Genomic DNA, 16162 nt, shown 5'->3' on the forward strand with positions numbered 1-16162 from the left:
TCAGCTGGGTATCGATTGTGCAAAAGTGTTGCTGTCTGTGTTGTTACAATTGTAATATTTAATACTATTGTGATATTCAAGATTTGTATATTCATACAGCTCTGGATAACTTAAAACAACGATTAGACCTTCAGAGCGGTGTTAATGCGTCCTGAAGTAAAGCGAAACGGCTATAAACTCCAGCAAGATAGAGTGATTATATGCAGAGCCATATACCTTTATCTCTAAATAAAGTAGGCTATAACTATAGAAACTGTGTTTATTTTAACTGAAAGCTTCGTCGTGTTTTCTGACCTCACGCACCTGTCAGTCAGCACTCCCAAAGGTTCAAACAGAAAGCGCACTGCACGGTTACAGAAAAGTTTGGCTGTTACCTGACATCTGGTGAACGCCCATCCCTCTCTGCGCAGCCACATTAACAGTGTGAGCAAATCATCGTATATGCGCTGAAAATCCGGCCGCTTTGACAGCATTGGCAATGTTTCTGGCATTGTCGGTTGTCAAGCGGGGTTAAGTTGGTTTTGTTTTTGATATTCCTGACACATTCAGACGGTCCCTTACTAAGAGCTCCGTGCGAGCTCTCCCGGCTAAATATTGCGAGGGCTTAAACGGAGCAGTGCTTGTAATGTCGAACGAAAAAAAGTGTTAATTAGCTCAACTTTTGCAGGCACGCGTAACGTTATTGTAAAGGTATCACGGGGTGGGTGTGTCGCGATTCTTCCTTATTACACCGCGACACAGGATCGTAGATCTGAGTGTCGCGATTTCGATTTTATATCGTGTATCGTTACAGCCCTAATATATATATATGTATATGTGTGTGTGTGTGTGTGTGTGTGTGTGTGTGTGTGTGTGTGTGTGTGTGTGTGTGTGTGTGTGTGTGTGTGTGTGTGTGTGTGTGTGTGTGTGTGTGTGTGTGTGTATATGTGTATATATGTATAGTAGCTCTTCCTTTTTGATAAAAAGAAATAGCTAATAGTGGTCTGTTTATATTTGATAAATGAGTTCAATCTAAATGACAGCCACTGTATATAAAAACAATGGTGGGTCTGTCTAACTTTAAAACACAGCGTTCAGTGTGTAGTTCAAATGAGTCTGATATGTTTGTGGTCTGTACAGACTTTAGCATACTTGCGTCTCTGAGCTGGACCAGACTGTGTGTGTTTTCTCTGTGGTAATTTGCATAACAATAAAGTGAAACCAGACTACATTCAACCCATCATCTATCTATCTGTCTATCAAAGACAAATAATAAATTCTTTGGTTTCTTGTAACCATTTACAAGTGCCAAATTTGAAAATATAAATGTAATTAACAATATAATATAATATAATTAATGTAATATAAGACAATTAACCCCTCAGGTACAGATTATTTGCTTTCTATATTAATATAAAATAATTATTTAATATAAATATAATTATCTTGCACAGTTAAAATATTAATCCCTATTATACACCCCTTTTACAGTTTTTAGGATTTTTCTGGTCATTTTTGCAACCTGTCACTTCAGCCTGCTAAAAATTTCATAAACTTCAAGATTAGCCGTTAGAAACTTAGTGGATTTTTCTGTGCATTGAGTAGCTGTCAGCACTTCATTCCCTCTTTCTCATATCCTCAAGTCTCCAAAGAGAGATAGGTTAACATTTTCCCATTTGCAGGGCAAACTCTCCTCAATCAGGCTGCTTATGTGTGACAGCTTTATTGTTCCCTTTAGGGTCTTCAGGGCTGCCCATATCAATGCTGTGTGAAGGCTTTGTATAGCCAATGACTGCATCCCTCAATTCAGAATAAAAGCTTTTTCTTGCATCTGACACAATGCATTGCATCTCCACCATTTTCAGGGTCAATTTGACCTACAGTCAGTGGTACAGTACATTTTGCAGTTGGAATCATAGACAGAGAGCTGATGATAGTGAATGGCATTGAAGAAATATAATGGTTTCTTATTTTATATATGAAACTGTTTGAAAGTTTGAGATTTTAATGAGTGTCAGACGTTTATACTCACAGAGATTACATTTGTTTAATCAAATTACACTAAATTATTACATAAAAAAAATATTGATGTGACTCAAAGCTGAGTTTTTCGCATCATTACCTGCTTTTACTGTCATGATCTATCAGGAATCAGACTAATATGATGGTTTGATCATCAAAATCTTTTTATTAATGTTGACAACAATGGTGCTGCTTAATTTTTTTTTTTTTTTTTTGGAAAACATAATACATTATAGTTCTCTTTAATCACAGATCTTTAAAAACCATTTATTTGAATCAAAGTGATTCGGAGCTCTTTTTATCGTCTCTCCTTGCTAAATAACAGTCAGTTATTTTAATAATTTGTTTATTATTCTGACCCAAAATATATTTACTCCTTAGTAACGTTAATGTATATGTGTAAATAAATGGGCTAAATTTCTACATGGTTTATTGCTCAAAATGATAGTTCTCATAGAGTCTGAAGATACAATTAACAATATTCAAGGCAGGTGATTTAATGTTTGGTAGTGCTTGAAGGGATATGAATTTTGGAGAAGCAGCTTTTCGGTTTCCCATGCTGACAGAGCGTTTGCTTGCTACAGGCTTTCAGCATGCTACGTCTCTGAGAGGTTGTGACACACCATTTAAACAGATCATTTACCCTAAAAATGAAAATTCTGCCATGATTTACTCATCCTCATGTTGCTAGAAATTTTTGTTAATCCTCAGATTTTAATAGATAGTAGATATTTTGTCAAATTTGAGAGATCATTTGCATCCATTAAAGGGCTTTTTTTCCCAAAACTCTGATGCTTGAAAATATTCGTAATATAAGAGATCAAAAATAAAATCTTCAAGAATCAAGTGGTTTAATCCTAGACTTCAGAAGAGATATGATCACAGATTATATAATGAAAAGATAGATTAACAGTGATTAGTGAGCTTTATTTGCTTCATGGAAGCTAAAACATGCTCAATGTGTGATAAACAAAATGAGATTCTTTCTTGTGTGTGACAGTTTTGACTTTCAGAATGAACCAATGAGGCTTGTTCTCTCTCATCAAGCTGATCTCATCAGTGTCGATATATTTATATGTTAAATAAAACCCCAAATTAAATCTAAATCTTTTTGGTGAACAGACTTTTTTAAAACAGAAATTTGTATAAAAAATATCATAATTTGTTCTCTAAGGATTAACATACATCTCACTGATTTAGAATGACATAAAAGTTAATGACATTTTTTTCATTTTAAAGTGAAGTAAACCTTTAACCATTGCAGAAAATGCTAAATCTTCTGCAGTGAAAAGTAGTCAATTGTTGTATTCGCCAACAAATCTGTCTTTCTTGTGCCGTATTACAGCGCTAATGCAAATTAACCAACAGAGGCTGATGGAAAATTTGTGCTTCAGCTGTATATTGTTGTGAAACCACAAAAAAGTACTTTTAAGTAAAAAAAAAAGCGTTTAAGTACAGATTTTAGCTTAAATTAACACTACCAACACGCAATGCGTCTCGATTCCAATAACAAACAAACTGGCTGTCTGCAACAAAAGTGACGTGACATGACAGAAACATTTAAATACCAGTCACTGCACTTCTAATGAAATTTTGAAGGCTTTAATCTAATTAATACCTCTTTAACATTATTAATAGGCTACTGAGTAACTAATGTTTTTGGTTTGCACTGGCACAGTTCTGACTAACCGTCTGCTATTTATTTCATTTTCAAGATCTGAGGTAAACTCTCTGCTGCTGCTTTCAGTAGTATGACAATACATGTCACGTAAAATAGTGTTTAAACACATCAGTAACATTTAACACTTAAAAAAAACACATAATCTGTACCTGTGGTGGTCATTGTCTTAGTAGTATATGTTGTTGTTCTGCCATGAAGTCACAGAAAATTAAAGCATTTTTAAAATAGAAATTTTGCGTGTCGTCGTCGCAGATGGTCAGGACAATGCAAAACATATATTTTATTGCGTTTATTGCATGTTGCTGCGCCACATGTTGTTAGTACATGGAGTATGTATGTCACCAGAAAATGTTGTTCCTTTTCACGCCTATGATATTTACAGAGACAAATTATTGATAAACAAAATATTTTTTAAGCAGCTTTAATTTATTTAAACAATCAAATAAACTCCAGTGTCTGTGATTTGTAATGGAATAATTTGTTTCACTTGTCTATCTCCATATGGACTTTTGTCAGATTTGCAAAAATGTAGATAGCCCGTCTAGTGGAATATGAAATGTGCAATGGAACTTACCCAGAGCAAGGAAACAAAGCGACTAGCCATGTAATTTCCAGTGAGGCATGTAATTTCCAAAGAGCTTGGGTTGAAATCAACCATGTTTTTAATACAAACGAAAAAAAATGTAATAATAAAAATGGTTATTGTTGTTAAACTATTGAAACCACAATTCAACTATAGTTTTAATATTAACCAATATTAAACTTATACTATTAAATAATATAATACTATAATATTACTTGAAGAACCCTGATCCTCCAAATGCTAATCAATGCCTTTAAAACACATGGTTACTACACTTTTCCCACAATAAAACATAGTTAATTTTCATAGCAGAAAAAAATTCTAGTCTGATTGTCATCTGGTCTATTTTTTTGTGTTCAGGTAGAGGAGATTGTGGACGTGGGCACGTTTGCATCAGAAGACATTCACATTCCCAGCATCTACGTCCACAGGATTGTGAACGGAGATCATTATGAGAAGCGAATCGAGGTGAGCTGGCATGACTTGACTGGCTTGTTTCTGTCAGTTTTCCTTGATCAATCTAACCTCTGTCATCTTTTATCTCTTATTGCCGTTGTCATTTTATTGACTGACCTTTTGCAGAGGCGTACAGTCAAGAAAGCCCAGGCTGAAAATCCCAAACCCAAGAAAGACTCTGATATTGTGAGAGAGAGGATTATTCGTAGAGCTGCACTCGAGTTTGAGGACGGGATGTACGGTATGCATAGTATTTCAGACCATTTTGCTTAAATTTTTGCTTGTAAAGTTGATAAACCTTTATCCTTTAAAGAAACTGTTAACTTTTTTTGGAAAAGACTGATTTTACAACTTATCTAGAGCAGTGTTTCTCAACCACGTTCCTGGGGGACGACCAGCTCTACACATTTTCCATGTCTCTTTAACCAAACACACCTGATTCAGATCATCAGCTCATTAGCAGAGATTGGCTGTTTTTCAATTCCATGAATGCAGAGAACGGACTTGAGTTCTCGTGGAGAGTGGTCTTGCCAGGTTACCTTGTGAGAACACAAAATGCGATGGTCACATGACCTTCACATATTTTTTTTTTAAAGAAAATTATTTAAACGATACAGCATTCATACAACAATTATTTTGTTTTTCCCTCATTTCAATACATAAAAAGTGCATAAAAGTCTTACAAATATACTTTGCACAAAACAAAACCGATTTTAATAGGAAATTCAGCAGATAATGCGATTACGGCTTTATTTAGATTTTCATTGTGAATGTTTACTTTCACCATCTCATTTAGAGAAACTCCTGAGATAAATAAGTTATATCTCTGAACTTTAATAATAAATCTATATTTTTATATTTAAAAATTTGTGCTTTCCATCTCCTTTATTCAGTCGCAAAGACTTCTGAGATTTTGTCGATCAATTTTTGTGCTCAAGTCTGCATCCACGTATCCTTGATATCAAGAACACATCCAGGAACTTTCACACATCCTCCATTTTTGCGATTTTGAGTTTTGGAACTGAAGTTGGACAGTTCATGATGATGTTACATGAGAACACGAGGACGCAAGAACACTGAAAAACGCATATTGTGAAAAAAGCCACTGAAAGTCCTGTAATGGGTGTGACAAACAAAGGAGACATACAAAACGTGGAATGAGGTTGAGCTGCCTTATAGTTTTACCATTTTCAATCCATTCAGCCAATCTCCAGGGGCCTCATGTATCAATTCTGCGTACGCACAAAAACTTTGCGTACGCCAGGTTTCACGCTCAGAATCGTTCACGTTTGGATTTACTAACAATGAACTGAACATGGGAATGTGCGCAGCGTCAAGGCAGCTTTATGGCTGGCGTACGCACATTTTTTGTGCGTGTCTGTTTTATTTCCATTGGCGACTCCTAGAGGCAGTTGTGTTAAATTCCTCTCTACAAAGTGTCTTTGAGTCTTGCAATGGCAGCTGTATGAGACGGGTTCATCTAGCAGGTATATAAGGTTTCCATACCACGTAGTTGGCCAGCTAAACATTAAAGCACAATTTGCAGCGGTCGCCTGTTTTCCCAATGTAATCTGAGCTATCTACTGCTCGCACATTGCTATAAAGACACTATCTGAAGATGAATTTGCATGCGTGAATCAGAAACATTTCCATTCAATAAATGTGCAAATAAAATATGATGCACAAACTTATTAATGATTCCTACTTGTCTTTCTCATGATAAATAGTTGGCAAAATCTGATATGTAGCGGGGGGAAAAAGAAGAAAGAGTTCATCAAACGCTGGATTCGAACCGAGTTCATGCTCGAACGTGTCAAAACATGTTGACATGCGTCTTACAAGCTGCGCCACTGAGACTGTTACGGGTATTGCAACAGTTTACAGTTATAAACCACACTATTTCTTCTTTAATTCACTCAGTGCGATGTTCAGACCCAACTGTGTTAACCGCATCAGCTAAACTCTCCCACTCTTATTTTTTTCTTTTGTTGTTAATTCCGGAGAACAAACTTGCAAATAACACCGCTTTTCTCCGGTCTACCTCCGAAAGGAGCACCTCCAATTCACATTCTGTTCAAAGTTTCTCTTTTTGCTTGCTTTTGCCATTGCTTTTTCGTTGGGTTTTACCATTAGCATAGTCATTAGCATATTCATACGGGGGAGGAGGCAGGGAGGGGTTTTGTGCTTGTGCATGTTGCGCTCAGTTTCACGTTCATTCAGATGTACAAAAGAATATGCGTGAGATTCGGCGTACGCAGTGTTTCATACATCTGAATTTTTTTCTGCGTACGCACAAAGCTGTTAATGTGCGTACGCAGAAAAAAATTCAGATGTATGAAGCACTGCGTACGCCGAATCTCACGCATATTCTTTTGTACATCCAATGTTTTAGTATGATTTCCACGCAAGTCTTCGTACATGAGGCCCCAGGTCTGGCAGGAGCCCTTTTAGCCTAGCCTATCATAAGTCATTGAATCGGATTAGACCATTAGCATCTTGCTAAAAAAAGAGGTTTGATAATTGCCCCATTAAAAGATTGACGTTCTGAATATGCACTGTATTTTTGTTGACTAGAAAAGACTCTTTTCAAAAGAGTGTGTTTTATGATGCTAGTCAGCCATAGTGTATCAACCATCTTAAAGCGCAGGTGCTTTTTTCTGCACACAGATTACATTTTACAACTGCAGTTGCACAGAGCACACCGTCAAAATGCAAGGTGCAGCAGGCAAATGCTAGATGCACACAGGGCACATAAACAGAGTCACAAATTATTTATGCCATTCGAAAACCATTTAAAAAGGCACCTAACATTTTGCCACACATAAGTGTGATCAGGGCCTGAGCAGCCATTCATCACTCACAGGAAACATACCTGTACGCTCTCTTAAGAAGCAGTCACAGTTGCCTCTAAATACAAGGCAAGACACAATAATCATTATCATTAATATTAGGATAGAGCAGGTGATTGATGTTTGGACTTCTAAATTATATGTATGCTCATATACAGTTGAAGTCAGAATTATTAGTCCCCCTGAATTATTAGCCCCCCTGTTTATTTTTTTCCCTTATATCTGTTAAACGGAGAGATGATTTTTTCAACACATTTTCAAACCTAATAGTTTTAATAACTCATTTCTAATAACTGATTTATTTTACCTTTGCCATTATGACAGTAAATAATATTTAACTAGATATTTTTCAAGACTTCTATAGAGCTTAAAGTAACATTTAAAGGCTTAACTATGTTAATTAGGTTAACTAAACAAGTTAGGGTAATTAGGCAAGTTATTTCCTAAATCCTTCCCCTCTCTCTGCTCCCAATACTTTCCGGTCAGTCCTCCATTATTCTATCTTAATAAAAGGGGTAAAAAATGTGCGTATGCTTGTTTAAGAAATAACACTGATTTTGTACTAAGACTGATGGAAGTTTGAGCGAGATGCTAATAATCTAATCCAATTCAATGATTCATGCTTAGCTAAAATTGCTCCCACCAGACTCAGAGATTGTCTGAATAGATAAAAAAAATGTAAAACTCAACTGTTTAACTCCACGGGACTTGTAAAATTAAACTATTTCAAATAAAGGAGGAGTGTTTAACTCTTGCCGACTTTAATTGAGAATTCTGTCATTAAATGCTCACCCATTATGTCTCTACAAATTTTTGGGAATGCAAACAAATCATGCAGTTAAAATGAACTTAATACACATTGAGTTTACTGGTCACACTTTACAATAAGGTTCATTAGTTAATGTTAATTAATGCATTTACTAACATGAACTAACAATGAACAATACATTTACTACAATATTTGTTCATGTTAGTTAACATTAGTTAATGAAATTACAGTTGTTCATTGTTAGTTCATGTTAACTCATGGTGCATTAACTAATGTCAACAAGCATGGACTTGGATGCTAATAATGCTTTAGTAAATGTTCAATTATGATTAATAAATGCTGTACATGTGTTGTTCATGATTAGTTCATGTTAGTAAATGCATTAATTAATGAACCTTATTGTAAAGTGTTACCAGTTTACTTTTATTTTACCACTTTATTGGAAGTAAAGAAATGTATTTCCTGCATAGTTCTTATGATAATCCATTAATGCAACCTTTTTAGCAAACCTGGGCATCGGAATCCCCATGCTGGCCAGTAATTTCATCAAACCAGATATTACCGTCCACCTGCAGAGTGAAAATGGCATTCTGGGCCTGGTAAGCACTCCTTTCACATAATTGTATTGAATTGGCTAAATACAGTTACAAAAGCAATGCAACGTTTGCTTTGATTTTAAGTTTTAAATACCTTACAAGCATGTTTATGCTACGAAGAGTAAATGATCACTCTTAAAGTTTGTATCTTTTTGTTTTGTGCAGTTTCATTTGACAAGCTGAAATTATAATAAAGTTAAATTATCGAGAGCTACACTGTCATTTAAAAGTTTGGGCTGAGTCACTCTTTTTCTTTTGAAAGAAATGCATTCTTTTATTGTGTGATGATGCATCAAACTGATAAAAATGACTGTAACTGCATTTATTATGGTGCAATTTTGATTTTATTTTAAATAAATGCTGTTCTTTTAAACCTTCCATTTATCAGATAATCCAAAAAAGCATCATGGTTTTCACATAAATATCAACGTGCTTTGTTATGCTAGTTTAAAGGTTTCCTAAAGGTCTCTTACAACAAGATGCTTTCATCTTCTGCTGATGTACATTTAAAATCACCTTATTTTTCAGAATCTTAAATTGTTTGTTCGAAGATTCATTATTTCTAAATCCCCACTTTTCCACAATCATTCTCTGCTGTGATCGATTGGACGGCCCAGTGTGTGTTTGGTCTATATAGCAAACATTGTGTGTCAGAAACCAAGCGCTAATAACTATATTTGAATCTCAGGTACAGAAGCTTTTTTGGTCCTCAACAATTGTAAACACTGTAGGACAGTAATAATGGTATGGATTTAACTATGTTAATTTGTGCTTGAGTGTAATAATAAAACACTGGAACTAGAAGAACTATTTGTTCCAAACCTAAATTACAAGCATGACTTGGAGCATGACAAGCATGACTTGTTTCTCACTTTAGAGAATTTCGAGAATATTAAACAATAATAAATGTTTCTTTCGGGATTTATATTAGTCACCACTGGTTTTGTTTAGTGATCATGCTCAGTGTCTGAATTCTGTGATTTTCATTTCTCCCATCATAAACAACAGACACAATGTAAAAGATTTATCTCACAGCTTCATTAATTATAACAGGATTTGTTCTCGAATAACTGCTTTGTCTTGGCGATAAATGCTTCTCCCTGGCATGAATTTGAGCACACAAACCAGCTAATGCATAGGTCTCAAACTCAATTCCTGGTGGGCCTACACAGTTTTGCTCCAACCCTAACCAAACACACCTGATCCAACTAATCAAGGTGGTCAAGACCATTGTAGACCACTAAGCAGGTGTGAGTCGGAGGTGTTTGGAGCTAAACTGCGCAGAGCTGCGGCCCTCCTGGAATCGAGTTTGAGACCATTGAGCTAAAGTGTTTGAGGTCAGTTCATGACATTTTGACAGTTCATGGGCAGCCAATGAACACCATAGGCTAGTTACTCATGTGTGATTGATCAGTTACAGAAGTGAAGCTGAAATTGCTGATGAATCATTATGACGGTTAACAATCATTTGTTTCTATTTTTGAGAAAATAGCTGTGTGCTTTGACCTTTTAAAATGTTGCCTTTTCTCAAACAGTTATACACTACACACTGCATGCAAAAAAATATTTCAAATAGCTTAATGGTGTACTTTAATTTGGTAGCAAGATTTTTTGTTTACAAACCATACACCATGTTTTCTACTTTTTTAGTTATTCAAACCTATTTTTTTTCTTCAGGGGTATTAACTTAGTATTAACTTGGAGCCCAAGTTGTGACACATTGTAAAAAAAAAACATCCAAGTATTTTACAAACATAATGTTTGGGAACACATGTGAAAATGCTATTTCAGACATCATATTAGCTTTTCAGTGCACTAATATGTACATTTTGATTTCATCATGCGATTTTCAAAGGACAAACAACATTTACAAGGCCAACACCCATCTAATCACTAACAATATTTCAATAAAAGTTTAAAGAGATGTTTATTTATTTATAAAATCTATTTACTTATTGATTTAATTATCTTTTTATCAACAACATGCGTTTTTAATGTTTAAGGTTTTAACTTGTCCATTAAAAAGCAATCTTTACTGTTGTGCCTTGTGTAAGTCTGACATTTCATTCATTATGATCTTAAATTGTCTTAAATTCGACTTGATAAAACCTCTAGAAACGCTGATTTTCTTTTTGTTTTAGTAATGAAGTATTATTATATTCACACCTCACATAGTAAACGTTTCTGTAATGCCAGATTGACTGGAACGCAAGTGCAACATTTTTTTACTGCTGAAAGCGTCTGGAACACAGCGTTTAAGCACACAAACAGTGCATGTTTAGTAAGGGAACAATGACATTATTGTCACAGCTGAACAACATCATATGCCACGCTAGAACCATTGCATTAGTTGAGAATCACTTGTCCAACTCAGCCAGTGCCTCGATTGCTGTGTCAGTATTAGCAGCAGTATAATAAATATGGGAAGAGTTACCATTGGAGACCTCCACACTTTCATATGTGGGTGTATTAAAAAAAAAACAACGAGTATATCCATTTTTTTTTCGAACTAAAGCTAGATCTTGGAACAGAACAAGTGGAGTCCACTCACATTAGAGTAGATTTTTTGAAAAACATTGTAATTACTTGGCTTTAATGTACATTTTAAAATAAGATAATGCTAATTAAATGTGACTATATGAAATATATATGTATTTGTATGTATGTATGTGTGTGTGAGTGTGTGTGAGTGTATATTTGTATGTGTTTATATATATATATATATATAATTTATATAATTTTTTTTTTTTATCTAAAGCTTTTGACACATCTTAGGGTGGCATTGAATCTTTTCTAAAACATTGTCAGTTATTGGTAGTTATATATGAATGCGTTGTGAGCAGAAATTCATCATATTAAAATTAACTTTGAAAGGTTGTGTGACACGGAATAGTGATGTAAGGATTGCCATCTCAAAAATAAATAGCATTTTAATATAAATTGACTTCACAATCTTACTGTTTTTACCCAATCTGGCCAGTACCCATCCAATTAGTAAATAAATAAAAAATAAAACTTTTAAGTTTTTTTAAGAGTGTACTTTTAACTCTATTTACCATAATGGTTTAATTATTTTTTTTTTTTACAAAAACATTTGTTTAAAAGTTTTCCATGTATTTCCTACTGAGCAAGCTGACCCGCACAGACATTTATTTTTTTCATTTTAGTTTATTTTTTAAAGTTGTATTTTTACAACTAGAGCTTGCTTGTTTTGAAAATATTTAAAAATTTTTGCTCAGAATGAACTAGAATATATATATTTTTTAATTATTCAATTATTATCATTGTATTATTAAATGTATTAAATTAGAGAAAAAAAGTTTGATAGGGCAAATAAAAATCTTTTCCAACTGGGCCATTTGAAAAGCTGCTTAGCATGTAGCCCTGTACGAGTTTAAAATTTCATTCATAATGGTCTTAAATGCTTGAAAGGTCTTAAATTTAACTTGGTGAAACCTGCAGAAAACCTGGTTAAATGCTTATCTCTAATGTTATTTAAAGTAATATTTTATTGTATTTATTTCTGTATTAAAGGAATAGTTCACACAATATATTTATTTATATAAATAAATTTATATATTTATTATCTGTTTTTTTGTCCTGTCTCTGTAATTCTGTTGCACTGTAGAAGCTTTGTCACGAAAACAAATTCATCGTATGTGCGAACATACCTGACAATAAAGCTCTTTCTGATTTCTGAAATGAAAATTGTCAAACTGATTCAAACCATTACGAATTTCTTCTGCTGAAAACAAAATAATATATTTTATATATGTTGAGAGTAGTCTTATAAACAATTGAAAGTAATCATTGATGACTTTTTATCTTTTTTCCTACTGTAGAAGTCAGTTTTCATAAATTGTCTGGTAACAAGTGTTTTTGTATCTGTGTGTGGTCATCAGAAGTGAAATATATATATATAATACATCATAATATCATAAGCAGGTAATTTTATTTTTTGTAATTCAGGGTCCCTATCCAACAGAGGACGCGGTTGATGCGGATCTCATCAATGCCGGTAATAATTATCCCTCACTTTCGTACTTAAGGACAGTTATGCAGCATTAGCATAAATTACTTTTTAATAACCTAATTTGTTCATTCAGAGCACTTAATGAAAGCTCTTATCATTTCACTCTCTCCATTTCAGGTAAAGAAACTGTCACAATACTTCCTGGAGCTGCTTATTTTTCCAGCGACGAATCCTTTGCCATGATCAGAGGGTAAGGACAAATTGTACATTAATCCAGCATTTGTGTGACCAGCATAAATGAGTACACTCAAACTGATAAATCAGGGGAAAAAAACAGTCATCTTGCTTTTTAAATACTTTCTATGGGATCGTATTAAATAAGATATTTACGCAAATCTGTTTTTTTTGGAAACAGCTTACTTGAAGGGGTGTTCATAAGACTGCCATGAAACTTTTATAAACATGACATGATGCATATATTGAATATGAAGGAGATTTTATGTATACTTATGGCTTAAACTGTCATTAAGTGTCATTCACTCAGTTGAGTCATTTCAAATGAAAAGGTGACATTGTTTAATATGTGTTTAAGACAACATAATTTGTCAAAAACATGTCATTATAATTGTGTCATTAATTTTATAACATCATCATTAGTATTTTTCTTGACCTCAACTATAGTGGTATTAATTCAGTTTGCCATTAAAATGTCATTAAATATTCATGACATTGCTCTAAAATAATTTGACAGTGTATGGACAATTTTGATGAGAACTTTTGATGGAAAAGTAATTTTGTTCCACTAAAAAATCAGTTTTATCAGAAAAATATTAATGACACAAATATAATGGTTTCATGACAATCATGTTTATGACAGAGTTATGACAAGTTATGCTGTCTTGATAATATAAAGTTGTCACAACACAGACAAAGCCAGTTTTACAATGTATTTGTTGTGATCGCCAGTAGTGTTACCCTCCCTAGAGATCACTTCATATATCCTGCTGAACAAATTCAAGTCATTGTGACAATCAATTCCTGCTACAGCTAATCATAATCTGTACACTTAAGCCCTTTTCACATAACACAAATTAGTCACTAATTCAAATTATGCAATTTTGTCTTGATAAAATCTTGACTTATCGTGGGTAACAAATGTGCCAAACTACTTGTTCTTCACGATCAGTCATCCTGTGACCTCTACGACGAGCATTATTTCCCAAAGCATTCACAAGTGTTGCTATAACAATGTTTTTTATCATAGTTTCAATGTTTTTTTTTTTTTTCTTATGTCAATATCAATAAACGCTGATGCTGGTTGACAACTAGGCTACATTATTTAAAGGCATTCGTTTTAACATTGATTGGATTAAACGTGTATTTTTCATTTTTAATATTAAGATATGTTCTTTGAAAACTAAATGTATATTTTTCTGCCATGGGTTGCTTATTAAACAATCCCTTGCCTGAACTTGCCGCGAGTGAGACAGAGAAAATAAAAGCACATCAGCACCAAGGCAAAATCAGATGTTCATGACACAATAATGTAAAAAAAAATGGCAAGGTTAGTAATACAACAATTGCAGTGAATCATTAATTAAATCCTTTATTTTCACGAATCAAAACAAATCATCCTCCCGCACAGTTAATGGTGGACTTGCATAAACAAAAAAATTATTCATGTATTTTTCTTGAAACAAATATCTTTTTGAAGCGAATTATGTTTGGTATAATTTGTATCTTAATTTTAATGTTGTTTTTTTGTTTGTTTTCAAGTTATCTACTAAATAAACAAGAATAACCAATATCATCAGGTGAAGTGGTGCTAAAACAGTCTGCTATGCTTCAGTTATTTAACAGATTCACAAAATGATCTGTTAAATAAAATAAAATCTAGCCTAAAATCAAGTACCTTAAATAAGTAAGGGTTTAGCAATGCATTGGCAGCACTGATTTGTTTCCAGATTACCTCAAAAGAACAAACTCATTTGGAAAGCTGAGTGAACTTGTTGTAAGAATGGGGATGTCAGCATATTTGTGTCAGTCTGTCAAATAGAATAGCTTAAAACACATTAGTATTTTAGAGAAAGTAGTTAAACTTTGCGTAACCAATGATTGATCTTATCCACCTGAGACCCACCCGTAAGTAAATATGCAGCCTATTTTTTTGATTAACTGACCCTTAGTTTAATGGCAGCATCCGTGGATATTACTGAGAAATGATGTGCTCCTATTGTCCAGTGTCACCCATGTGATCTAACTTGTCATGAAGATTGGGGAAAAAGGTAAACATGCTTTCTGCGATGGTGTCTTGAGGCATCGCAGACATGGTATCAATTGTTGTGAACTATGCCCCATTACACGAGAAGAAACATTTGTATCTTGTGTCACGTTGCCCATTTGTCATTTACGAATCCCCAGGACACCCTGCATCAAGGAAATCGTGCCGATATCATAACAAAATTATGTGATTTGACCAGGGCTTTACACCCATTACAGCTGCAGATAATTTACACAGATTACACATACTATTTAAACACTAATCATACATTCATCCATAGTTGAGTCTTGTTTAGCATTTGTTGCTGCATTTCTAAGCATTTCTAATGTTTTTGCCTTCCTGTGTTTTGACCCTTTGGACTATTTATATTGTTTTGATGCTTTGCTGCCTGACTCAGCAACAGATGTGTAAATGAAAGGTGTATTTACAGTTCAAGTAGTTAATGATAATGTACTTTAGCTGTGTGTGAAATCAGGATGAACTTGAAACAGGTGTGTGGATGCAAGGTTTGATGGCATATGAAGTTTGGAAGGATATGGAGGCAAATCTGCTGGCAAACACAACAGTATTTGTTCATATGAAGTTGTCATAACAAACACATCTCAAACAATGTCATTTTTGCATTAAACATGCAGATCACACATGATGACAGTTGTCGTGAGCATGGATAAAAATCACATATTCATGATGTCTCATGTCATGATTATAAAGATTTCATGACAGTCTTAAGTTATGAACACTCCCTTCAAGTAAAGTGTTGGTTTTACAATCAGTTCCAAAGCCATTAATGAAACTAATCCATCAACTTAAAACCATGGAAAAAAAATCAATACTCTTCAACCACTACGCATGCTGAAAATGCTAAATTTAAAATACAATTTTAAGTATAAATGGTTGATATTCAAAAAATAAATACATATACATTTTTAAGGGGTGTACTCCTTAATTCTGGGCACTGTATGTCGTAAGTAAA

At 34.0% G+C, this 16162-nt stretch overlaps 1 protein-coding gene across 3 annotated transcripts in view; it reads left to right on the forward strand.

Moving 5' to 3' along the window:
- The window catches only part of oxct1a (3-oxoacid CoA transferase 1a), a 106366-nt gene that overhangs the window by 39805 nt on the left and 50399 nt on the right, over nucleotides 1–16162 (forward strand). For 2 of the 3 annotated variants that reach the window (XR_015496997.1, NM_001007291.2), the window contains 5 exon segments: nucleotides 4626–4733; nucleotides 4848–4962; nucleotides 8844–8938; nucleotides 12905–12953; nucleotides 13086–13158. Coding sequence is in view for 1 of the 3 variants with exons in the window: in NM_001007291.2 (NP_001007292.1) it covers nucleotides 4626–4733; nucleotides 4848–4962; nucleotides 8844–8938; nucleotides 12905–12953; nucleotides 13086–13158 (440 nt within the window). In the remaining 2 variants the exon portion in view is untranslated. 3 annotated transcript variants of the gene reach the window in all.

Source organism: Danio rerio, chromosome 8 (assembly GCF_052040795.2).
Source record: "Danio rerio strain M-AB ecotype USA chromosome 8, GRCz13ab, whole genome shotgun sequence".
NCBI lineage: Eukaryota > Metazoa > Chordata > Actinopteri > Cypriniformes > Danionidae > Danio > Danio rerio.